The 26,623-nt window shown below is 44.9% G+C and overlaps 1 protein-coding gene across 9 annotated transcripts in view; it reads left to right on the forward strand.

Annotated features, from left to right (window-relative positions):
* DYRK1A (dual specificity tyrosine phosphorylation regulated kinase 1A) overlaps positions 1-26,623 on the forward strand; it is a 176,364-nt gene that overhangs the window by 132,269 nt on the left and 17,472 nt on the right. For 7 of the 9 annotated variants that reach the window (XM_081951503.1, XM_081951505.1, XM_081951500.1 and 4 more), the window contains one exon: positions 5,768-5,967. In XM_081951503.1, the coding sequence (XP_081807629.1) occupies positions 5,768-5,967 (200 nt within the window). Of the gene's footprint in view, positions 1-3,729; positions 3,874-5,767; positions 5,968-26,623 lie in introns of all 9 variants that reach the window. The other 2 variants (XM_081951504.1, XM_081951506.1) reach the window with 1 other exon arrangement.

Consider the following 26,623-nt stretch of genomic DNA (forward strand, 5'->3'; position numbering starts at 1 on the left):
CACAAATGTCTGTAAATGTGAACCAGTTGCTGAGTGACCAAAATGCAGTCAGGTGAGCATGGGTGGGAGAGACTGTCAGAACTTCAGATCTCAGTTATAGGTAGGGGGTCCATAGTAACTTTGACCTGTCACTAAGTGATCTGTTGTAAGTCAAGGATTAGCTGCACTTTGAAGAGCCCAACTATCCTTAAGTATTAATCTGGTGTTCCCAGATACGTATCCATATATTTTGGGGTAGTTTTATAATTTCATATACTAGAATTAAATAAAACAACTCTGTTTTCCTAATCCATTTCTAGATAACTCTGTATTTTATTTCCCCTGTCTAATTAATGAATTGTGGGGAAAATGTATTATCTTCTCTAAGCTGGAACAGTATATTTCTTTGGATTGTGAAATTCTAATTTTAGTAAATATTTTAAAAGCTGATCTCTCAATTTGTATTACTATACAGTATTCCATCCCAAGGTGCATCCCCACTCCCTCCAAAATTAAATTGGTCATCCTTAAATATATATTCTACTCTTAATTCACTGCATAATTTCCTGATAGCATTGTTGAATTCTTTTGCACACAAGTTGATGATGCATGTAAAAATGGTTGTAGTCTAGTTGTTAAGTTTAACCATACCTATGTTATACTGAGAGCCGGTTTGGTACAGTGATTAAGGCACCAGGATAGAAACCAAGACACTGAATTCTAGTCCCACTTTAGGCATGAAGCTTGCTGCATGACCAGTTACTTTCTTTCATCCCCAGGAAGGAGGCAATGGCAAGCCATTTCTGTAAAACCTTGCCGAGAAAACTATAGTGACTTGTCCATGCAGCCACCAGGAATTACAAATTATGAAGGGACATAAATAAAATGTACATTGTTACATACTGTTCTGGTTTGCATTACACCTGAAAGTTACAATGTTGGAGTACAAATTAATTATGCTAAGTGGGAAGATTTTTCAAACATACTATTGAATAATTTAATAATTTATGTTCTGCATTCAGTTCATTGACCTGTAAGTTGCTTTCTGAAATGTATTAACTGATACTTTCAAATTATATTTAATTTTGAGTCTGTATGTTGTAATTAAAAAATGATAGCACTCCAAATTATGGTTAATTGCAGCTTCTACATGCATAAGACATAGCCATTGATGAGGATTGCTGGGAATTGTAGTTTAATAGCTATCACAATGCTGTAGTTCCAACATCCCCCCCTTTCTTCTCTCATTTTGCTGAACAATAAAAATGGGTTATTACGTATTACTATTGTTTTATTTTTGAATGGTACATAAATTGTAGAAGAAACAACTCCAAGTTTGAGATACCAGAAATCATGGTAAAATATAAAAGGGTATAAAGTTTTCTTAATATATAGGCAATCTTCCAGTTCTCAGCAATCCATCTACTTAATAAAAATAAAGGCTAAAAAGTTGTAAAAGCTACTGATAGATTACATTTCAGATTCAGAAAATGAGACTGATAAGTGGCAAATGATGTACTATGAACCTTCCTTTACCCCCTCCCCTAAAATTTGTATTTTTTTTAAAAAAAAAACCTTTAATATATAGGAAAATGGAGTATGTAACTTTTTATCATTTGAGTCTTCTTTTTTCACTGTTAACCTTTACAGTACTCAGCCTGCAGAATGAAAGAAATGCTTACATTCATTATAATTCAAAGTTTGTAACAAAAAGTAAAAACAATTTAAGAGAAATTCAGCCAATCAATTCATAATTGTCTGAATAAAGTGTTCTTTATTCAGAAGAAAGAAAATGTTCTTTCTTCCGGCCTAAGGGCTGTAAGAAGAGGCAAGTACAGGGGCGCTTCTCTCCCACTCTGGAAGAAGGAGCGAGTATCCATCCACCGCCGTCACCCTTACATTCTCAGGTGAGGAGTGACTGGGAGAGGAGGGTGGGGGTGGGGCCAGCCAGTGGTGGGATCACCCAACAGGGAGCCACAGCAGAGGGCCCAAAGAGCCACGGGTTGCCAACACCCAAACTAAAAAATATATCACAAGAAATATGAGTGATTGTCCCCAGTGCATCCTGTTTCAAGGAGAGCCACAATTGGTGAACCAGGACAAGCTGAACAAAAACCTCCCTAGACATAGCTGGCATTTGTTCCATCTTCTATCATATGTTCTTTTACCAAGAGCTGTGCCCCAATAGCCCGCTCCCCGATGGTTAGCCCATTTTCTTGGAGGTAGTCTATAATATGAGTATAATCTTAGAATCAATAAGTATTCCTGTCTGCTTGGGTTGTATTTAAGACTAGTCTTTCCCATTCAAATTCTGACATTTTCCATTAGGATCCATTAGGAGATAAATATATAAATGTTAATCAGATTTTTTTAAAAAAAGAACTAAACTCTGAAACATCCCATTAAAAAGAGAGCAGCACTTTCACCCCTGCCACCACTGACTGAATTTCCTTGCTCATTGTGCTCTTCTTTGCACAACAGGTCCAAACGTTATGCAACTGTTAATTGGTGAAAGACTTGATGCTGTAGCCTAGTTATATGTGGTTGAGCTTCATCTTGTTCTGCACTTCAAAGATCCCCAGAGAACCTCCATTCTATAAAGGAAATTGTAAAAAAGATGTAACAGGGATATTGTGTTACACTTAATGTTGTGTGGAGAAAAGCTGGGCAACAATATTCTACTTTTTCTGAAATGAATGCTATTTTAGATGTTTGGGCTAAAATGATTCACAGAAATAGTACATCTCTGTTTTCAGTGCAGATCATTGTCACATCATTATTGGCAATCCCTTAAAATATTTTAATAGTCAGACAGTCCATCCACCCACCCATCCATCAAATTTATAGGGCTGCCCATCTAAAAAAAGTGATTGGGTGGCATACAACAAAATTATAAAACAATAATATATCTTAAAATTTACAGTCTGAAAAAATTTAAAGCCTGTTATTAAAAGCTAAGTTGGTACGGTAGATATTAACAGCAATGGAGCCACCTCGGTAAATAATTGGCTCCCCAATTTCCATTTTAAGAAGTTTTTAATATTCAAGGTTCAAAATAAGCACCAGATTGAAATAATATCATTTTCTATTTTAAAAAAAATAGAATACTGTCTCCATATTTTAAACCACTAATCTCAAAAAAAAAGGTGGAGCTAAAAGTCGATACACTCTGGAATGGAACAGCAGAACCAGATTGCCACAAGACAATTAAATAACATTTAAATTGAAAAACCTACTAAGTTTGAAAGCATTAATAAAGAAAAACGAAGAGGATTTAAAGAAGTTTCTGACCTAAATGTGAAAAAGAAAAGTTGTTAACGGAGGTACATACCAAATTCTCCAATAAAACCTATTGTTTACAACCTAGTAAAACAGGTCTATATTTAAATTGAAAATTCAGTACCTTCTGAGTTGATGTGTACAGAATTGTGGGTATCTATATCCCATGCACAGCCCTAGCTGTAATGAATAATCAGAGAGTTTAGGGAGGTGATTTTGTTTTGCATGTACTCCATACATGCACCATTAATTATTCGCCCCTCTCTTTGAAAGCATCATTCTTTCTTTAAACATAGCTCTTAACATGATGGTAATGTTTATTAATGCAGTTTCGATACTAAATAAATATTTTTGATATACATTTACATCTTAGAGAGAGGTGTAGTCTGGAATATGCTTCAGGATAGCTAGACCTCTCTAAACTGATCACCAGATGCTAAGCTAAGTGACCTTGTGTTTCTTAATTGGCAGGGGAAGTCATTTCCCTTTGTTCAGCTTTGCTGCTATACCACTGGTTGAGGGGAGGAAAAGAAGATTGTGGCAGCAAATACCAATTGAAGGCAGTAACTGCTTCATCACTCTTGTAGAGAGTAAGAAAGGATGATCTTGGAGGAGGTATGCAAGAGCCATTGCCTAGGCAAAAGGGGCTGACACATTTTATAAGCTTAGTATAGCAGGATAACATTCAAAGGTGGTTCAGGTAGATGCCTGTCTAATTCACTAAACTATAAGAAGGGGAGGAGGCACAGCATAATCAGACTTGAAAGAGTATTATTATAGCTAATCTTAATACAAGTAGTTTCAGCCTTACTATGGAGTTGTCTATTTAGTAGGGCTGACAACTGTAGAGTGTTTTGGTTGGTTGGGATAGGTTTGTGTCTTTCTATATAGTTTTGCTAGAACTCAGTACATATATGAAAAACATGGCTGGATCCAGATAAAAGTATATGGAAGATGACAGCTTGAAAGATTGGTTGAAAAATGACAAGTAGATGGGAGTGCTTCCATCTAATCTTTGGAGATTCTCCTGCCTTTTTAGCCACAATCTGTGCCACTCAGCAAAACTTCCTACTTTTGGGAGTGGCTTTTTGGGCTAGCGGGGATTGGGAGAGAATTTAGTTGAAGACCCCATATGTTGGTTGCTATCTCTTTTCAACTTATTACAGTAAAATCTTGATATTTTTTTCAGACTTCAATTGCAATGAACTTTGCATCAAATGAATCAATTTTCTGATTGATTACAGGTGGCCCTCATTTAACAATCACTCACTCAGTGATCATTTGAACTTATGACAGCACTGAATGCGTGGTAGTTATGACTGTAACTTGTACTTAAAACTGGTGCAGCATTACCACAATCACATGATCATCATTTGCAATCTCCCCTGCTGGTTTCTGCCAAGCAAAGTCATGGGGAAGCTAACAAGAAGTTGGAAGTCACATGAGGTCCTTGCTTAACAACCTGCACAATCCTCCTTTAACGTGCTGTTGCTAAGCACAGTCACAAGACTTTTTTGCTTAATAATGGAGTTTCTGGTCCCAATCAGCATCATTAAACAAAGACTACCTATAATTTCATTTATGCAGTGGTGTCACAATACAAACAGCATAATTTGTATTATTTGTGTAATTATGTAATGAAAATCACTTCAACTGAGTAGCTCTGAAATTTATTGATACTCTAGTTATCAATAGTTAATATTACAAAATTCAGTGAAATTTGTTAATACAAACAAGTTTTTGATTTATCATCACAATTGGGACCAAAATTTCCAACATAAGTCATTGTGGTAATAAGTCAAGTGGACTGATTTTGGAATAATTTTTATGATGGCCATTCAATGAAACACTGCAGTTATTAAACAAATTCAGCTTCCCCAAAAGGCATCATGTGACCTTAGGATGCTGCAACTGGTCAAAATGTGCAAGGCAGTTGCCAAGTGCAAATTGCAATTATACGACCACAGGGATGGTGCAACGGTCATAAGTGCGAACATAGGGTGTAAGTTACTTTTTCCAAGGCCATCATAACTTTGAACCATTGTTTAAAAAGTGATCATAAGTCAAGGACTATATGTAACTGAACTTTCTTCAGATAGTCCATTAAAACAAAACTTCATTTTTTTTCTTTCAAATATAAATTTATTTTAGAATAAATGCCATTTCAGTCATATTCTAGCCACATGAGAATTATCTGCTGTGATAGGATTGAAAAGAGGAAAGTTTATGGAGAAGAAAAATTGATAGCAAACAGGATTCATAATTATATTGAGTGCATGTTTCATTGCATCCCATCCACTTATTTTTTTTAAAAAAAATACATACATAACTTGTGGGCATGCAGTTTTAACACATTTTGTCTTTGTTTGTTTGTTTGTTTGTTTGTTTGTTTGTTTGTTTTAAGCAAACTCTAGATAAATATCTCTATGTCTGTTTGTACATTTAATGTGAAGATAGATTATAACTGATACAAGCAAACTATATTGAACTGTTGTACTGTCATTTCTAGGAGGAGAGACTTCAGCATGCAAACCTTCAACTGTTCGGCTTGCACCATCATTTTCATTCCATGCTGCTGGCCTTCAGATGGCTGGACAGATGTCCCATTCACATCAGCAATACAGTGATCGTCGACAGCAGAACATAAGCGACCAACAAGTTTCTGCCTTACCATATGCTGATCAGATTCAGCAGCCTCCTACTAACCAGGTACGTTGACTTTAACACCTGTACTAAGATAGCATTTTACTTAAAATAGGGCACATTCTTCTATTAACAGTTTCTGTATAATTCAACTCATTTTTGCTGCTAAGTATTTGGAAATATTGGTTTGAAGTAACATACAAGTTCTGCTATAAATATATTTCATTTTCTGCAAGAAATAATATATTTTATTTATATTGCCACGAATCACTGTGATTGCAGTAGACTACACATTTTTTTTGCAACATAGTTACTTGTAATATTTTGCCAAAGAGGTTGGTTAGCAAAAGTAGTGTAGTCAAGATTCAACTTTTATTCATTTTTCTATTTCATTTGTACCTGAAAACGCAACTCTAATGGTACTAATGTAAATTATAGGAAAATACGAAATAACAGAGTTGGAAGGGACCTTGCCTAGGCAGGAAACCCTACACCACTTCAGAAAAATGGTTATCCAATGTGTTCATTATATTAGCTCTGTTTGAAAAGAGCACAAAAGAGTTGCGAACAAATAAGTAGATTTAGTCTATCAACTGGTAACTGGTACCTTGTTTCCCCAAAAATACAACCTGTCCTGAAACTAACACCTTGCCACATTATTCACATGGGCAAAAATATAAGCCCACCCCCGAAAATAAGCCCCCTGGACAGCCCCCCCCTCCAGCCAGGCAGAGCACTGCTCACCGACCTAGCAGTATCCCGAAGGCCGCCTGGCTCTGCAGGGAGAGCTGGACCAGGGCATGATGAGGCTGGGAGGCATGCTTGCTGGGGCCGGAACAGGCGCTCGCGCAACCCCCTTCTCCAGCCAGGCAGAGCTCCATGCACTGACCTAGGAGGTATCCCTAATGTGCCAAGCTGCGAGAGCTGGGGAGCGGGCAGAGCACCACATGCCTTGGCACCTTAGGGATACCCCCTAGGTCAGTGAATGACACTCTGGCCGGCTGGAGAGGGGGTTTGCCAGGTGGTTGCTTGTGAGCGTGGTCACCTCATGGCTGCTTCGCCTCGAGGCTGTGCCCGGCTCTTCGGGAGGCCGCTCGCAAGGGAGCAGCTGCCCAGCAACCCCAAAACAATAAGCCCTCCCCCTATAATAAGCCCAAGGCCATATTTCGTGGGGCAAAAGAAAATAGGACCCTGTCTTATTTTCGGGGAAACAAGGTATTATCTTAAATATTTCTATTGGAGTTCTATGGAACACTTAGGATCACATCCCAATGTTGTGTTTGCATAGTTTTATTCTTAATTATCTTCACACTATGTTGAACTTCTTAATTCCTTTCTGTAAGTAGCAAATCTAAATCAAATACAGGTACTCCTCAACTTAAAATCATTTGTTTAGTGACCCACTGAAAAAGGCGACTTACAGTTGTTTTTCACATGATCATTGCAGTGTCCCTGGGGTCACGTGGTTAAAATTTGGATGCTGGAAAACTGGCATGTATTTATGATGGTTGTAGTGTCCCGGAGCCATGTGATCATCTTTTGCAACTTTCTGACAAGCAAAGTCAATGGGGAAGCGAGAAGTCAATGGAGTGGGAATCGTTGATTCACACGTGTGGATTTGCTCACTGTATTGTACTGTGCGGTACAAACAAATGATCAATTTCTCTAATATCTTCGTGTCTAATGTTGTTATTACTTGCTTATCATTCAGCAAATGAACATCCGTTAAACCAATCTGGCACTGTCCACCTGCAATGTTGTCTTATGTTTTAAATAAATTGTATCACTGCAATATTACTGTGAAGGAACTACTATTGAAAACAGCAGACGCTTGCTAAATTCTTTAGTTTAAAGTTGCTGAGTGAGCAAAGCTGTGAACATTTATAAATGTGTTTTAATTCAATAGAGGAGGGTTGATCAGAAGGAATATGATTAAAATAGTTTTTTTAGTACTACAGCTCCATCTGGTGGTCAGACAGAAATCCATTGATAGATCATATTTGCTATTATACAATTCATGCTCCGATTATTTAATATAAAAATTTAAAGGAAATGTTGGTGGACTGTATTTGCAAATGTTGGAGTCGAACAACGTTTAGGTTTATGAAATTATGAAATTAGATTCATAATTCAAGTAAAAAGTGAAAATTGGTCTTTTTATCACAAGTGTATAAGGTCTGTTAAGAACTCACATTGGCTTATAAATAAATAAATAATGTAAGAGTTTGATTAACAATTTAATTGATTAATTAAAAGGTTAACAAATAGATTCTTCTTGTCACTCCCTTAAATACTAAGAGAATGGAGACCAAACATATTTTAATGGGGAGACCATTCTATTGCCTGAGCACCACCTTATCACTTCATCTCTTGTTTATTAGGTACAAAAGTACTGGCAGTAGAAGCCTTTTAAAATCCACTTTTTTCTGATCTGGGTAGCTGGATAGGTTATAATAGGAGATGTACTTCAGGTATTCAAGTCCTAGTTTGTTTAAGATTTTAAAATTAACACCAGAATCTTCATTCATTTATTTATTCAATTTTTTTGGAGTATAAGACACTCAGGAGTATAAGGCGCACCTTAGTTTTTGGCGAGGAAAACTAGGAAAAAACATTCTGCCTCTGCCTATCAGCATCCATTGGTATTCATATGGCTAGTGTCCTTGCAGCAAATAGCAAACAGCCAGTCAGCTTCAGCACATTATTGCAGCCTGATTCAGTACAAGCAGCTGATTGGCAGGTGGATTGGCCTCCCAGAATACCCCCAATCAGCTGTTCTAGGTGGCAGGGATTGCCACAGACTATTGCTGCCTCAGTGCCTCATGTTTTTGGCCTCTGTGCCTTGCGTTTTCAGCCTCCAAACACTCCGTTTCAGACCTGTTCAAGGCTGCGGGGATCACCAGAGCACATCGCCGCTGATCACCACTTCCGCGCATCCCATTTTCAGCCCCCGCACGTCCCATTTTTAGCCTCAGCATGTCGCGTTTTCGGGCAATTCCAGGCTTGGTGCTAGTGGCAAGAATTTTGGAACTGCCCAAAAATGCAACACGTAAAGGCCAAAAATGGGTCGTGTGGAGGCTGAAAACACGATGCACAGAGGCTGAAAATGCAATGCACAGAGGCAGCAATGTGCTCCGGCGATCTCGGCAGCCTTGAATGTGTCTAAAACAGACCATTCAGAGGCTGAAAACATGAGGCACGGAGGTGACGATGGTCTGTGGCAATCCCTGCCGCCTGGAACAGGTCTAAAACGCAATGCGTGGAGGCCAAAAATGCCGAAGGGTTGGGGAGAGTAGGTGGGCGGGGCTACATTCGGTATATAAGACGCACCCAAATTTTCACCCTCTTTTAGGGGGAAAAAAGTGTGTCTTATTCCCTGAAAAATACGGTATATTGCCACCATTCCCACATTCATGTTTATAGGTGTATTACAACAAAATAAACAAAACCCCATAGTAGCCAATTCAACATAGCCCAAAGATGGCTTTGTTACACACCATGGCTACAGACAGGGACAATATATTGTCATGAGAATGATGTTTCAAAGGGCAGGAGCCATCAGAAAAGGCTCTCCTAAGCCCCACCAGCCAACAGTATCTTTAGCATGCACCTTTTTCTGGATCAGGTGAATATTTGGGGACAGTCAGTCTGTTAAGTAACCTGGTCTTAAACCATGAAGAGCTTTAAAAGTGCCAATTAGTACCTTAAATTGAACCCAAAAATGCACCAGTTGTTGGCACAGTTCATGTTAATAAATGTCATATATGCTGGGTATCGGATGAATTAATTGCCTACAACATCACATTCTTCATTAATTGAAACTTCTAATTATTCTTCAAGGGCAGCCCTACGTAGAGTACTTTACAATAATCAAATGTAGAGGTCATAAAAATTGTCCAGTATCATGAGATATAGTAATGGCCCCCAGAGGGGTTAGGGTTAGGGACCACAGCCTCCTTAAGAGATGATGATAGAACCATTCCTTCTCTCAAAAAGAAATTAACTACTACCAGAACCTAATCTCATTTTCCTTCTCTTCCCAGGAGGCAATGATCAGAAGGGGCATTGTTCTTATGGTAGTAAGAACAGCAATAGGATCAGACTCTCCCTAGATAATTGAGCTAGACCTAAACCCAATAATTGCCACAGGACCTGCATTATGGCTGGAATCCAACTTAGAGCAGATAAGATTGACAAGTATATTCTTCACAAGAACTCTATAAATAAGCACCAGAACCACTCCTTGCACTTCCAATAAGGGTAGACAATTACAAAAACATTGCTGCTCTTACTGCCACAATAGCAGTTGTCACACATATTGGGATTTGCTGTTTATCACCCTACAGTAGCTTTCTAGGCGTTTCTTCTGCTTCATCTCCCTTAGTTCTGTCAAGCTATGAAATCAATTCCAGACAGTTCAAAATGAATATAAAGGTTTATTGCAAGCTTATGCTCTCCACAAGAATCTGAACTACTAAGGGTCAAAGCAAATTGGTGGTAGGTAAGCGTCAATGGAATTCAAAGTGGGTTGGACTCTTGCAGGCGTGAAGTGATTTGAGACTGATGATGCATTTCATCGCTCAGCCTGGTCATCTCCTACATCTGCCCTCCACTTTGCTCCCCCCTTCCATGGATTCTTCTGTAGTTCTTTCCTCTTCAAAATCTGAGTTCTCAAGGGAACTTGGCAAAGAGGAAAGGAAAGAAGTCTCTAAGGCAGTGATGGCGAACCTTTTTTCCTGTACACCGCTTGGAGAGTCCAAGCAATGGGTTAATTCAGTCTGCTTGCCCTTAGGACTGAGGAACTATTTTTCCTTTAGCCACACCTCCTCCTGGTGTGCTCAATCCCCCAGAATTCTTCCTCAGTCAGCCCGTTTGGACGTAATTAGCTAGAGCTCTGAGCTAAATTAATCCTTTTTTGGCTTGGACTCTCTATTTGCGTTTTATTTCTCTTTCCTAACATTTCCCCAACTTTGTGAGATGTTTTTCTTCTCATCGCTGCGTTTTTCTCCAGAAGAATCTACATTTGAAGGCCAGGAGGTAAGCTGGAAGGTGGTGGGGGGTGCCCCTCAGCCGATCCTTATGGGACGGCTTCGGAGGCCTGCCGCTTGTCGTTAAAACGGCGCGGCTGCAGCGGCGAGGTTCCTACGTTCCCAGGCCCCTCGTTTGTTATTTTAGACGAAGTTTTTTTTCGTTCCCCGGCCTGCTAGAGGACCTCTGCCGCAGGGAGGAGTGAGCGATCGTCGCCATTCGAGGCGCGTTCGCTCCTCGCTCTCCCTTAGCCCCACGCTGTTGCGGCGGCCATTTTAGGCGCAAAAAAAAAGCGTGCCCAGCCATGGCCGCCATTTTGCATCAGCCTCGTTATCAGGAGACCGCTGGAGGTGGCAGGGCCTAGCAAGGGTTTCTCAGGCTGGGATCGCCACCTTCGTCTTTTGCCTATTTTTGCGAGCGGTGCTGGTTCCTGGGCCATACCAACGGTCATTATACCAGCTCAGGGAGGAGGCCTAAGTAAGTGCAGGCCAAAGCATTTTTCTAGTCATTCTCCTCCCTGCTTCTCCTGCGGAGCCTTGCGCCTCGGTGCAGGCCCCAATCCTACCCCTGGGCCTCTGACTGGTATTAAGCATGGGATACTTTCATACGTATTGACTCAATTACTGTGCATATAGCAATTTTGACAAATCTTTTTGTTTTGTTCCCCTTGCAGCAACCAGTCTCTCTCTCTAACTTCTGCCTTGTCATAGCCTTGCTCCATCTTGTGTGGTCATTGACTATGGACCTGCCTAGTCCCCCCGATTCCCAAGATACTAGGCCGAGCCTCTCTCAGGCCCCTAGCAAGGGTTCCTCCTCATCGGGGAGTGGGGGTGCGGGCAAGAGTGGTGGGGGTAGCTCTGGGAAACAGCGTTCCAGAACCCCTTCTGTGGCTGAGGCCAAGGATGCTGAAAGGCGCCAGCGGGCCCTTGACAAGCAGTTTGAGAAGGCCAGACGCCAGGCAGACAGGGAGCAGTCCCACTCAGGAATCCCTCCCTCCCGGGAGGATCTCCAAATGGTACTTGCCGAGGAGGTGGAGTCCCAGGACCTATCCCCAAATAGGTCATTTGCAGAGCCGGCTTCCCCGGCACCCTCCTGGGCCTCTGAGCAGGCTCCTCCCCCTGGGGATGCTAGCATAGATGATATGCAGGGTGAGGCCTCACCCCCCCTAGAGGAGGGTTTAGATCCTGATTCTGACTCAGAGGAATTATCTCCCCGCATGCAGGAACTGATGGCCCGTGCCATTGCCAAGGGCATCACGGAGGCCATGAAATTCAAGAATCCTTCTACACTGGCCCCAAGGGGTCCCAAACCCGATCAGGCAGCTCCCCCTCCAAGCAAGCGTGCTCGCCATCCTTCCCTGGAATCCTCGGTGGTCAGCGAGGCCTCTGCCATGGAGGACCCTGACCCGGAGGTGCTAGGTCTCTCGGACGACGAGGACCTTCCCCCTGAAGCGCCCGCCTTTGCGGGTCTGTTCAAACCCAGCCTTTTCAAATCTGTCCTTCACAAGGTCAAGGCTGCCACCAGGGTGGGGATCAAGCCCAAACCGGCCGCGCCGGCGGCGGATGCCACTCCGGCTAATCCCAATGCGGTCATGTTTGATGTCCCAGCACCCCAACAGGAGCTGGTTCCGGTCCCGGGGCTGTTTCTCGACCTAATCCAGCGCCAGTGGGCTCAACCAGCCACGCAGTCCTCTCCCAGTGGGGTAGATAGGAAGCTTTATACTATGGAGCCAGTGCTGGAGGACCTTCTGGCCCTTCCCACTGTCGACCCGCCCATCGCTGCACTCACTTCTAACTCCTCCCTACCGGCCGACCTTCTGGAAGGCCTTAAGGCGGAGGACAAGAAGGCGGAAAAGGCGTGCCACAAGACCCACCTGGCGGCTGCCTGGGCCATTAGGGCCTCTTCATCCGCCTCCTTTTTCAATAGGGCTTCTGTGATCTGGCTGCGCGAGCTCCTAACCAAGCTCCCGGCGGGAGACGTCCGCCTCCACCAGGACGTGTCTAAAATAATCGCGGCTTCCCAATACGCCGCTGACGCTTCCCTTAACGCCACTAAATTCGCCTCCAGGGCACTTGGCTCTAATATCACTTCTCGCCGGCTGATCTGGCTCCGCCATTGGCAAGCGGACCAGAAAAACAAGTGGAAACTGGCTTCCGCCCCCTTTAAAGGGTCCAAATTATTTGGCGAGTCCCTGGATCCTCTGCTCATCGAGTCCAAGGACAAGAGGAAGATCCTCCCTTCTCTAAACAAGAAGCAGGAACGTAAGACCGCTCCCTATTCTAGGAGGCAGTCCTTTCGTGCCTCCGAGCCTTCCACCTCTGCCTCTTCCTTCTCTCCCTCCAATAGGTCCTTCGGTCAGCAGGGCGACAGGTCCCAGGACAGGGCGCCCTTTCGGGACAGAGGCAGGCAGCAGTTCGGCTTCCGCAAGTATAACCGCGGTGGGGCCTCCAACAGGCCGTTCCGTAAGTCAAAGTGACTGCCCGGGCTCGGCGCCCATCGGGGCTCGCCTCCAGCTGTTTGCCTCCCATTGGGCCCAGACAACCGAGGATGCTTGGGTTCTGCAGATAGTCAGGGAAGGCCTCTCCCTGGAGTTCCTATCCCTCCCCCCCGGACCTTCATCCGGTGCCCAGTCCCGTCCTGCCCTCAGAAGAGGGAGCGTATGGACCAGGAAGTCAGACGTCTCCTAGACATCAGGGCCGTGGAACCAGTTCCCCAGGGCGAAGAGGGGAGGGGGTTTTACTCCATCCTCTTCCTGGTGCCAAAGAACTCGGGGGGGTGGAGAGCCATCTTGGACCTCAAAAACCTCAACAGGCACATCGCCTACCGGAGGTTCAAGATGCAGTCACTGCACACCATCCTGGCGGGGATTCGACAGGGAGATCTACTCACATCTATAGATCTCAAAGAGGCATACCTCCACATTCCCATCCGTCCTCAGCACAGGAAGTTCCTGCGCTTCTATTATGCAGGTCGCCACTTCCAGTACAAAGCTCTCCCATTCGGCCTCTCGTCCGCTCCTCGGACGTTTACCAAAGTTCTGGCGGTAGTGGCGGCCCAGCTAAGACGCAGGCCCATAAGGCTCCAGTGCTACCTGGACGACATCCTTATCCAGTCGTCGTCCAGGCAGCAGGCATTGCGGGATCTCCAAACCACTATGAGATCCCTCAGAAATCACGGCTTCACTCTAAACATAGAGAAGAGCCATCTCACTCCAACAAACAGACTTGTACACCTGGGGGCGGTGATAGATACCAACTTGTGCAGGGTTTTCCTCTCCCAAGACAGGTTGGACGGTCTAAGGTCCATGACCCACAAGGTGATGAGCTTGAGGCAGGCTCCAGTGGTCCTTCTGTCGCAGCTGCTGGGAAAAATGATCTCCTGCATTTCCATCGTGCTGTGGGCCCGCCTGCATTCCAGGGCGCTTCAGTGGCTGCTGCTGCCGCACCAGAGGGCATCCAGGAGCAACTCTCCCAGGCCGATTCGAGTTCCGCCGGAAGTGAAGAGGTCTCTCCGCTGGTGGGTGTCTCCGGCCGTCCTCAAGGGCCACCTATTCAAGGAGCCCGAGAGGTTAATCATCACCACAGACGCCAGCCTCTCCGGCTGGGGAGCCCACATGGGTTCCCTAGTTGTCCAGGGCAAGTGGTCCCAAGTGGAAACCAGTTACAGCATCAACCTACTGGAACTGAGAGCTGCTCGCCTGGCCCTGCGCCATTTCAGCCGGTCCATCCATCGTCAACATGTGCTTCTGATGACGGACAATGTGGCCACCAAGGCCCACATCAACCGCCAGGGCGGCACCAGATCCAGAGCACTGATGAGAGAGGCGGAGTCCCTGGGCCGCTGGGCGGAGCGCCATCTGGAATCTCTCCGCTCCGACCACATTTCCGGAGTGGACAACACACAGGCAGACTGGTTGAGCAGGACAACCATAGATCCTGCGGAGTGGAAACTGGACCCTCCCCTGTTCCACCAGATGTCCAACAGATTCGGAAATCCGACCGTAGACCTGTTCGCGTCCAGGGACAACAAGCAGCTCGACCGCTTCTACTCCCGGTTCTTCACCCCGGGGGCGGAGGGGACAGATGCACTGCGTTGCAAGTGGCCCCGCAAGCTACTGTATGCCTTCCCTCCCCTGCCTCTCCTTCCTCAATTCATCTCCAAAGTCATCGCAGAGGGAGCGGAAGTTCTCCTCGTGGCCCCACACTGGCCCCGCAGGTCGTGGTTCGCCAACCTTGTCCACCTGTCGGTGTCTCCTCCGTGGCGTATCCCTCCGGACCAGATCTCCCTCAGCCAGGGGGCCGTGGTTCATCCAGAGCCCCAGTGGCTCCAGTTGGCCGTCTGGCACTTGAGGGGGACCAACTAAAAGGCCAAGGCCTGTCAGAGGAGGTAGTGAACACCATTCAGGCGGCAAGACGCCCTTCAACCACCAGAATTTATGATGCGTCTTGGGCCGCCTTCGCAAAGTGGTGTGAGGAGCTGCTCATCGAGCCGACGACCGCGCCTGTTCCCAGAGTCCTTGACTTTCTCCAAGCGGGACTCAACAAGGGCCTGGCCCCGAACACCCTCCGACGCCAAGTGGCGGCCTTCTCCACCATCTGGTCGGGAGACCATCTTTTGCCTCTCAGCAAAATCCCGAAGGTGCGCCTCTTCCTCAAGGGCGCCTCTAACCTTCGCCCTCCCACCGTCCATCGCTACCCCACTTGGCAGCTGTCCGTGGTCCTACGGGCCCTCTCCGGCCCTCCATTCGAGCCTCTACGCACTACTTCTCTTTGATTCCTGACACTGAAGACGGCTTTCTTGATTGCCATCACGTCCGCTCGCCGGATTTCGGAGCTCGCGGCTCTGTCTGTTCGCCAGGACCTGTGTGTCATACACCCTGACAGGGTTATTTTGAGGCTGGACCCGACCTTTACACCCAAAGTAAATTCATGGTTCCATAGAGCGCAAGACATTGTGTTGCCAAATTTTTGTCCTCATCCGTCGCATCCCAGAGAGCGTTCCTGGCACAATCTTGATGTCAGGAGGGCCCTGAAGGTTTACATTGCTCGTACTGCGGAGTTCAGGAAGTCAGAGGCTCTCTTCCTCTCCTTCCAACCTGGTTCTCTAGGGAAGAAGGTCTCTTCCTCCACGATTGGCAGGTGGCTTCGTGCCTGCATTGCGACAGCCTATGAAAGCCAATCCAAAGCCGTTCCGCGCGGCATCACCGCACACTCCACACGAAGTGCTGCTACCTCGGCGGCCTGGGCCATCCAGGCCTCGATCCTGGACATCTGCAGGGCCGCTATGTGGTCCTCTCCTTCTCCTTTTGTGCGACACTATAAATTGGACATTTTCACCTCGGCTGAGGCGTCCTTCGGCAGGCGTGTGCTCCAGGCGGTTGTGTCAGAGACCGAATCCCGGGAGCCTTCTTCTGCCCACCCAGATGGACAATAACTTGGGTATGTCCCATTGCTTGGACTCTCCAAGCGGTGTACAGGAAAATGACCATTGGCTTACCTGAAGGGTCCTTTTCTGTACACCGCGGGAGAGTCCAACCCACCCTGGCTCTCACGGCCGGGATTCGGGTTCTTCGTGTCAACAGTACATCATCTTGGACGCTCCGCTCCGTCCGCACGAACTGACTCCTTCTAAGAATTCTGGGGGATTGAGCACACCAGGAGGAGGTGTGGCTAAAGGAAAAATAGTTCCTCAGTCCTAAGGGCAAGCAGACTGAATTAACCCATTGCTTGGACTCTCCCGCGGTGTACAGAAAAGGACCCTTCAGGTAAGCCAATGGTCATTTTGGCTCGCGTGCCACAAGTGGGGGAAGCGCAGGGGGGTTGAGTGCGGGCGTGCCACACCCATAATGCAACGCGCGACCCCCCCATGCGCATGCGCGCACAACGCGCGAACCTCCCCCCATTTTTACATGCTTTTTTCGCCCTCCCCAGGCTCCAGGGGCTTTATAGGAGCCTGGGGAGGGCGAAAGGAGCCTCCCCCGACCCCCCGGAGGCCCTCTGGAGGCTTCAGGGACTGTCCGGAGGCTTCCCTGACGCCTTCGGAGCGCTTAAAACCACCCTCCGAGCAACCCGGAAGTCACTTCCAGTTTGCTCGGAGGGTGGTTTTAAGCGTTCTGAAGGCTTCAGGGACACTCCCTGAAGCCTCCGGGGGGGGGGGCTCTTTTCACCCTCCCCAGGCTCCTATAAAGCCTCTGGAGCCTGGAGAAGGCGAAAAATAGCTTTTAAAAAGGTGAACTCAGCTGACAGGGCAGCGCCTTGCGTGCCCTGACAAATGGCTCCGCGTGCCACAGGTTCGCCATCACTGCTCTAAGGAATCTGCCTCCCCCTCATTTGAAGTAGCTGGCAAGCCAGGTAATGGTTGCTGCAACACAAAAACATTGTTAGAGGTTCCCTCCCCTTCCCTGCCTGGAAGTTGAAGGCCACATGTGGAAGGCCCATTGTAGCAAGGGTCCTGCTTTCCCCCGGCACAATCCAGAGGGGCTGTTTATTCTCTTAGGCACTGCTTGGAGTGTCCAAGCAATGGGTTAATTTCAGCTTGCTGCCCAAGGACTGAGTTCAAATTTTTAGTGTAGCCATGCCTCCTGCTCCCTTTGGAGTTCAGTTTGAAAGACTCAGTCGCCCTAAAAGGACGCATTGGGGAGTTCCAGTCCTTGGACAGCAAGCTGGACTCTCCATACTAGCATAGTGTAGCCCTTTCTTATTTTCTGTTTCACTATGTAGCCTTAGATACCCTTAGGTTTTGTTGTTTTTCATTGGAAAGCGTTCTCCTTTAGTTCTTGGCTTCACTCACGTGCAGACCAGGCAGCTTAGAGTTAAACAGCCTTCCGCGCTCACACACAGTTGAGGCTGCACCGGGAGGCTCATCAGCGGCCGCTGGCGAGCCAGGGGCAAGGTAGGAAGATCAGGATCCCCAGAAAACTATCAGAGGACTCTCGTTAGCTCCGGAGGCTCTTCTGAGCTCTCCAGATTGCCGACAGCAGTCCCGGTGTTGTTTCAAGATTGCGGCGGCCATTTTGGACAGCACAAAAGGTGCACTTTTAAAATCAAGCCATTTTTCTCTCTGCCGCAGCCTGGTCCTTCGCAGATCGCCGCTGGGAGGGGTGTTAATCGAGGGGCCTTGCTCTGGGTCTCCAGGCTGGCCTCCCCCTCCCCAGGAAGATCCTAATTAGCGGCTGCAGGGAATTTGGCTTTCTCAGGCCATTCCCTGCTTTTCTCTCAGTAGCACGGATCTGTGGGCGCCCTGGGACTTCCAATTTGGCGCCATTTTTCATTGCTGTATTCCCTGCCTGGGCCCATTGACTCTGCTCTCCAATTCCATTTGGGCCAACTCTCATTGTCTCCAAGTGGCTTTCTTATATAACGAGGATTGTCTGGAAGTTCAAGCATGGCCAGCAAGACCACCTGGACAAAGCCAAGGATCAGGCAGGGCCTCCTGTCAGTAAGCGCAGCAGGCCCAATCCTGCGGCCAAGGGTGTCAGTGCAGCATGCCCCAGAAAGGACGAACAGCCCAAGACAAAAAAGGTGTCCAAGGCAGATGAGAGGCTGGCAGAGAGGCATCAGAGAGCCCTAGAAAAACAATTTCAGAGGGCTCAGGGCACCCAAGGGCTGGACAGGGAACTCCCTCCACCTGCTGAGGTTCCTGCTGTCCCTGCCATTTCAGATCCTCCTCCAGAGGAAACTCCATCGGTAGTGGAGGAGGAGGACTTTGGTTTCTCCCCAAATCCCTCTAGGGCATCTCCCAGGTCTCTAGCCTCATCCCTGGGAGAGGAGTACAGGGATGAAGCTTGCTCCCTGCTGGGGGAGGAACTTCCTCCCTCCGGGCCTGGCTCCAGAGCATTGCCCCAGGATCAGGATTCCACTCCTGACCTGTCACTAGCAATGAGTGAGATGGTTGCAAAAGCTATATCTCAGGGGATTGCGGATGGTATCCAGCAACTGGGCCTCACATTGCCTCTTCCAAGCCATGTCAGAGCCAAGGCGAGGGTCACTGACTCTCAGGCACAATTGGGCAGGGTCTCCTCGGCTATCAGCGAAGCATCTGACACTGAGGAGGGTGTTCAGGATGCGCCTGACTTGTGAGAAGATGAGAATTAGGCGCCCGATGTTCCTGCCTTCTCAGGCTTGTTCAAGCCCTCTATGTTTCGGGCCATCCTTACCAAGGCCACGGCCTTATCTATTCAGATGGGGCTTCCCACACAATCGAATAAGGCTTCCTCAGACCAGGACAATTAGACGCTTGTCGGATCTCAGGATCCAGGGGCAGGTCTTTTAAAGGAGAACATCCCTCCTCAAGATCTGGTTCCAGCTGCCCAGCTTTTCCTGGATGTTGTTCAGCACCAATGGGCTTAGCCAGGTTCAATGGCTAATCCCAGTGGAGTAGATAAAAAACTTTACTCCATGGAGGCTGAAATGGAGGACCTCCTAAAGCTCCCCCAGGTAGATGTTCCCATAGTGGCTCTAACCTCGAACTCGGTTCTGCCAGCTGATCTGCTGGAAGGACTTAAAGCTGAGGACAAGAAGGCAGAGAAGGCCTGTCACAAGACTCACATGGCCACTGCGTGGGCCATGAAAGCCTCATCATCTCCTTCCTATTTCAGTAGGGCAACCTTGTTTTGGCTGCGTAAGTTACTATCCAATATCCCAGCAGGCGACGCTAGATCTCGCCAGGATGTTAACAAGATAATCGCAACGGTAGAGTATTCAGCCGACGCCTCCCTTAACACCACCAAATTCTCATCTAGGGCTCTTGCCTCCAATGTCACCTCACACCGCCTGCTGTGGCTCCGTCACTGGCAGGTGGACATGAAGGCAAAAGGAAACTAGCTTCAGCCCCCTTCAAGGGTGGCAAGCTGTTCGGGGAGGCCTTGGACTCAGTATTAATTGAGTCCAAGGACAAGCGCAAGGTCCTGCCAGCTGTCACCAAGAAGCCGGACTGTAAGGGTCATTCCTTTTTTCGCAGACTGCCCTTTCAAAATAAAGATGTCCCTTTTACCTCTGGGGGATACACCAGGCCTTACACCCAGTCGCAGGACCGCTCCTATGAGAGGTCTTCATTCAGGGATAAGAATAGACAGCAGGGAAACCGCAGGACATTCCAAGGGGGGGGCTCCATCTGTTCCTTTCGACAGACTTAAGTGACCGTCACCGGCCCCCTTCCATTGGGGGCAGACTGCAACTGTATGCCAACCAATGGGAGGAGACAACGACAGACGCTTGGGTTCGGAACACAGTTCAGTACCGCCTGACCTTAGAGTTTTTCTCGAAGCCCCTGCGGACATTCGTCTGCTGTCCCCTTCCCAAAGCGCCGCTCAAACGCCAGCTGATGCAAGCGGAGATCAGACATTTACTGGACATAGCAGCCATCGAGCAGATACCCCCGGGTCAGGAGGGCAGGGGATTTTATTCGATCCTTTTCCTTGTCCCCAAGGCATGGGGGTGGGTGGGTGAGAGCAATCCTGGACCTCAAGAAACTCAACACCCACCTAGCATACAAGTGCTTCAAGATGCAGTCAACTCAGACCATATTGAGTTGCATCAGGCAGAACAATCTCATGACATCGATCGATCTGAAGGAGGCGTATCTGCACATCCCCATTCACCCAGCGCATTGCAAGTTCTTGAGATTCTAGTTTGCAGACCACCATCATCAGTACAAGGCCCTTCCTTTCGGCCTCTCATCAGCCCCAAGGACATTCACCAAGCTTCTGGCCACAGTCGCAGTGCATCTCTGCTACCTGGACGATATCCTCCTGCAGTCGTCACCTCCCCACACATCAGGATCTCAGCCTCACCATTCGCACCCTCGAGCAGCATGGCTTTTCTGTCAATCGAGAGAAGAGTCACCTGATTCCAACCTCCAGAATTCAGCATCTGGGCACCGTGATCGACTCCAACACTTGCAAGGTTTTCCTCACACAACAGCGAGCGGACAGCATAACCTCACTTGTGCGACAGATCAGGACATCCAGGTCAGCCTCCATCGTGACTCTATCCCAGCTGCTGGGAAAGCTGACCTCGTGCCTCCTGTCCTTCTTTATGCCTTCCCGCCTCTCAACCTAATTCTCTAGGTGATCAAGAAGATTCTGTTGCATGGTGCGGAGCTGCTGCTTGTCACACCACATTGGCCGAGGCAATCCTGGTTCGCCAACCTTGTTGATCTGTCAGTGACCAAACACTGGCGCATTCCTCAGAAGCAGATCTCCCTCAGCCAGGGGGCCATTCCTCAGCTGGATCCTCAGTGGCTCCAGTTGGCTGTCTGGCACTTGAGGGGGACCTCCTGAGGCAGGACAATTTCTCAGACAAGGTCATCCGCACCATCCAGGCATCCAGACGCCCTTCCACCGTGTGCATCTATGACGCAACCTGGACAGCTTTCGCATCTTGGTGTCAGTCGCGTCACATCGTTGTCACCGCAGCAACTATCCCTCAAATCCTTGAATTTCTCCAGGACGGACTGGACAAAGATCTTGCCCCCAACACACTGTGGAGGCAGACGGCCGCCTTGGCCACCATATTGTCCAGAGATGACACTATACCATTCAGCAGGCATCCCAGGATCCGCAGCTTCCTGAATGGAGCTACCAACCTATGTCCCCCGACGGTCCACCAGTACCCATGGGACCTGGTGATCGTTCTGCAGACCTTGACCTCAGTTCCATTCGAACTGATTCGTTCCATTACCTTGCGACACTTATCATTTAAGACTGCCTTTCTAATTGCCATCACTTCAGCCCGCAAAATTTCTGAACTGGCGGCTTTATCGGTCAGGGAGGACCTCTGCATTGTGGATTACTAGAGTAATCAATCTGAGGTTCATATTTAAAAGCAGACAAATGCTTATTAGTCCAAGGCATTGATCTAATTTATGACTGATTAACATAGGGTTTATTAGAAACTCCTCTGCTTGTGTTTTGCATTTGGAACAGATTTCTTTTGAGGTGGGGAGCGGGAGTAGAACTCCTTAGCATCAGAGTGTGGAACATATTTTCGAGGTGGGGAGGGGGAGTAGAACTCCTTAGCATCAGAGGGCCATTTTGAAAGTGAAACAGTATTTGCTGTGTGAGCAGGAAGGAGCCTGGCGGTGACTCAGCTCAACTGTTCTGTAGTAAAGCTGCTTCCTGCTGTGAAAATAAAACTGAAACTGAATCTCCTCTCTTCTGCTTGTGTTTTGCATTTGGAACAGATTTCTTTTCAGGTTGGGAGGGGGAGTAGAACTCCTTAGCATGAGAGTGTGTTAATAATAATATAGGAAATACTAATGCTCTGATGGTCATTTTGAAAAATCCTTTCTTTGTGAGCACCTAGAAGCTAAGAGGAACATATGTGGCAAATTTGACGTTTGTAGGCTTTACGGTTCTGGATATTCATGATGATGCATGAGTGGTATTTTGTTTTTATATGTATAGATTCAGCACAGCAGTTTTTGCATTTGAAATGGAAGTGTCACACATTTCATGTTCAAAATGTCAAAGTAGAATATTTGGCAACTCACTTAACTTGTATTTATCAAGATGTTAAACTGCAGTGCTGTGCAACGATTACATACCGGTAGAATATCCCTACACTGTTCTGGACATTAAACATCAACATTCAAGTTTTATAAGGCTGTCAGAGTTTGTGGAAAGTGAGATGGATTTTTATGGATTGTGACCATAGTATCTCTTTGCTTTCTACACCAATAGAATGAAGGAATGATTGTGAACCCCTTAGAATTATAATTCTGCAGTACTGTGACCTCCAGTGTCATTTGAGTTTTATCTAAGTGCTATAAACAGATAAGTATTATCTGTGTGTTGATTGTGATTAAACAACACATAAAATAGTTTATTGTGTTGCATCTTTATTGAACTTAGAAACCCAACATTCACTGTTTTTGCTGGAAAAAAAGTATGGGAAGCTTTATATGTGATAATTGGTGATACCTCCTTATCTATTAGAGCTGTAATCTTGGAAACATTTTTGTACCTGCTGATTAGTCCTGCACATCATCCTTTTTTTTAAAAAAAAATTTTTTTTTGCTTAAACAGACAAACACAACACACAAAAAATAAAATAAAATCATCTTTTGTTACAAATTGTAGAAGTGTGTCGATTGGTTACAAATAACTTTCGTGCATCTCTTCCACTGTCATTACTTATAATTCATATTACATTATATATTTTAAATCAAAAATCTTTATATATCTTACTATCAACATCCCACAATTCTCATTTGACTATAATTGTTTTAACGTCCTTTTGCATAAAATAATCCAAAATTGAAAAACACAACCACATAATGACATTTCATTAATTATTTCTAAAATCATCCAATAACATTACACCTTTATAACATGTTCTAAGTAAGAATTAATTACGATTGATAACAAAATTTCTAATCCTCTTTTCCAAGTCGCTGTTTACTATTTGTATCCCAATACCTTTTATTGAGCCAGTACATATATATATTGTTAAGTATATCCCTTGTCATTTCATTGTTATTATTATAATTGTTATTTATTAATAGAAATTCATTCACTAAGTATATCAGGTTTCCTCTCTTGAAACCAACACATCATCCTTGAGATATTTTGGCCCAATTTATTTTAAAGAGTGGCCTCAAGATACAGTTAATCTTTGGGCTTTATGCTGTAACTCCTTGCTTCCAGTCATACCATAGCATTTAATTTGGGTTAATTAACTGAGACTTTAACTCATCCATTCCAAAACATGCTATTTCTTCTGCTCCAGAAACCTGCAGTATATGTATTTATGTTTTTAGATTCAGTTATGTCCATGACCCATATTTTTTCAACTTCGCATGGAGATAACTGGACAACCTCCTTTCAAATTTGCTGATGCAACCCAGAATCCTTTGTCTCTCAGTTGTAAAACTTGGATCTTGAGATTCCAAATCATCGTACATATTGTACCCAACTGTGAAGCTGTGTGCTTCACAGTTGAGTACAATATTCTTCACTTGGAATTCAGTACTCCATTTTATCCAAATATATTTCTCATTAATGCTAAAAAGTGCAGTTTTCATGTCACAGAATACGGTTTCACTGCATCATCCAAGTGACTATTGTCAAATCCAAAAGAGGTAGCAATGTACTTGCTAGTACATTGGAAAAGAGTGGTTTCCTCCTAGATACATTTGCATGCATATTACTTTTGTTTTATTTTCCCCTCTGGTAGACTGATGAGCATTGACATCAGAGAATGTGTGAGCGGCCTACACATTTTTGTTAGTACTAAGGGTATTTACAGCTTCCTTGAGCATTATATTGGGATTATTTTTGTTGGGTTGTAATTCTGGGAAGAATTTATAGTGATATTTCATTTCTCTATTTCTAACAATATCTTTAGAAACACAGATAATGAGAACAGACATGGGAAAACAAAGAAAATTTTTGCATTCAGAAAGCGGTTCCAACCTCAAATTGATATGATAAGAAAGCTAATGGATAGATAGTAACTAATTCATAGGAGAACAGACTAAAATGGAAACCATATATTGAAGGTTGTGCAATAAAGATGTCAATATTCAAGAATATTGGATATCTTAGAAGATGAAGATAATCAGAACTCTGGTCATTTCCAAGTTGGAAATGTGTTGATGGAATTACCAATAGAACTAAGCAAGAACAGGAAAATTAGTGGAAGTTCTAACTTATGCCAGCACATTTTGGGAATGATACATTGGCCCACTTATTGGAAGAAGTCATCTACATTCCAATACCAAAAACTGGGAGATTAAACTGAGTGTGCAAATTATTGTACAATATCGTTAATTTCACATGCTGGCAAAGTAATGCTTGCCATCATCCAGTGTGGCTTAGAACTTTACTTGGAAAAAGAAATGGCAGATGTTCATGCTGGCTTTAGACAAGGCTAAAAAACAGAAACATTATTGTTGATATATGCTGGATAATTTAGACAGTCAAAAAATATCCAAAATAAATCCATATGTGCTTCATTGATTGCATAGAAGCTTTCAGTTGTATTGGTCACATCACACTGTGGAATGTACTTAGAAAAATGGGATCTTCAAAGCATCTCATTGTTATCATTAGAAGCTTATATACAGGTCAAAAAGCCACTATGCAAAACAATGTTGAATAAATCCCCCTCCCCCTTTTTTTTAAACTTACCTGCTGAATATATATAGGAAGCTGGATTGGAAGAACATTAATGTGGTTTTCAAATTGGAGGAAGAAACATGAATAATCGGCTTATTATTATGCTGATGACACTACACCGATAGCTGAAAATGCATAGGACCTACAAACTATAATAGAACTCACAGAGCACAGACAGCAGGTAGAACAACCAGCCTTAGGATCAATAATGAAAATATTGAACCAATGGATAACTTTGGTCTTTTAGGATTAACCATCAGCAGAAAATGACCAGTCAAGTCAATTATTATGAATAGCAGTAGCACTTAGGCTTATATACTGCTTCAAAGTGCTTTACAGCCCTCTCTAAGCAGTTTACAGAGCCAGCATATTGCTCCCAAAAATCAACAAATGGGTCCTCATTTTACCGACCTTGGAAGAATAGAAGGCTGAGTCAACCTTGAGCCCCGTTGGGATTGAACTCCTGGCAGTGGAATGCAGTTATCCTGCAATATTGCATTCTAACCACTGTGCAACTACGGCTCATCGTGAAGGTCTGGAGAAGTTGTTCAGATGCCATGATGTTATTATACTTACAAATATCAGAGACATGCAAGCCATAATACTGCCTGTGATATTCTATAGAAAAAAAATTAGATCTTGAAGAAGCAGGGTTAAAAGAGTATTGATGTTTTTGAACTTGCTGTTGGAAAATGCTCTTGAGAATACTATGGGCAGTAGAGAAAATAAAGAAAAGGATCATCCAAACAAATCAAGAGTTCTTGCTCAAGTGACAAATAATTAGACTCAGATTACCCATATAATAAATTATGTAAGGACCTAGCTCTCTAGAGAAAGCTCCAATATTGGGAAGGATGGAAGGAAAGGATGTCTACAACAAGGTGAATGGAGTTAGTTAGCAGTGGTGATGGATGCACTATTGGGAGACTCAAAGATGTTAGAGACAAATCATGGAAAAAATATATTTAACTAATAGTTAACACAAATGTGAGAGCACATAATCAGTACTATCTGCCTGGCAGTTAAATTGATGCATTATCAGTCATTGGGATACATGGGAAATCTATAAAAGAAGGTAAGATCTTATGATGAGGATTTGATTCAATTTCAAGATCCTGTTTTATCAAAAGCAGATGTTATAACTTATTTATCATTTCATTGATTGTAGTATCCAATTGAATGAGCCCTTAAGAGGGCTTCAAAGACAGTAGGTTCAATAAAAATATGATCCAACATACTGTTTAATGTATGACTTGTTTAACTAGAGCTTATTTGGAGCTTTGATTGGATTGAATGTCTACTATGGATAATTCTAAAAGATTTGCAGGCTGTATGCATACGGCTGTAAGTTGTTAACATCCTAGAATGAGTTAACTTTGTAATGAATCCTTTTTTCCCTCTCACCTAGATCTTTGTAATACATTCCAGGTTATAATTTTCATCATAATTAATTCCTTTACTTCGAAGTTGTCCTGAGATTAAGAAGCAGGATTTCTTTTAACTTTGAAAGGTCTATCTCTATTGTCATTTTGATTCTTTGGTTGGGCTGCACCCTGAAAGGAAGGAAGGCCAACA

This window comes from Natrix helvetica (genome assembly GCF_964273705.1).
Source record: "Natrix helvetica genome assembly, chromosome: 4".
In the NCBI taxonomy this organism is placed as follows: domain Eukaryota; kingdom Metazoa; phylum Chordata; class Lepidosauria; order Squamata; family Natricidae; genus Natrix; species Natrix helvetica.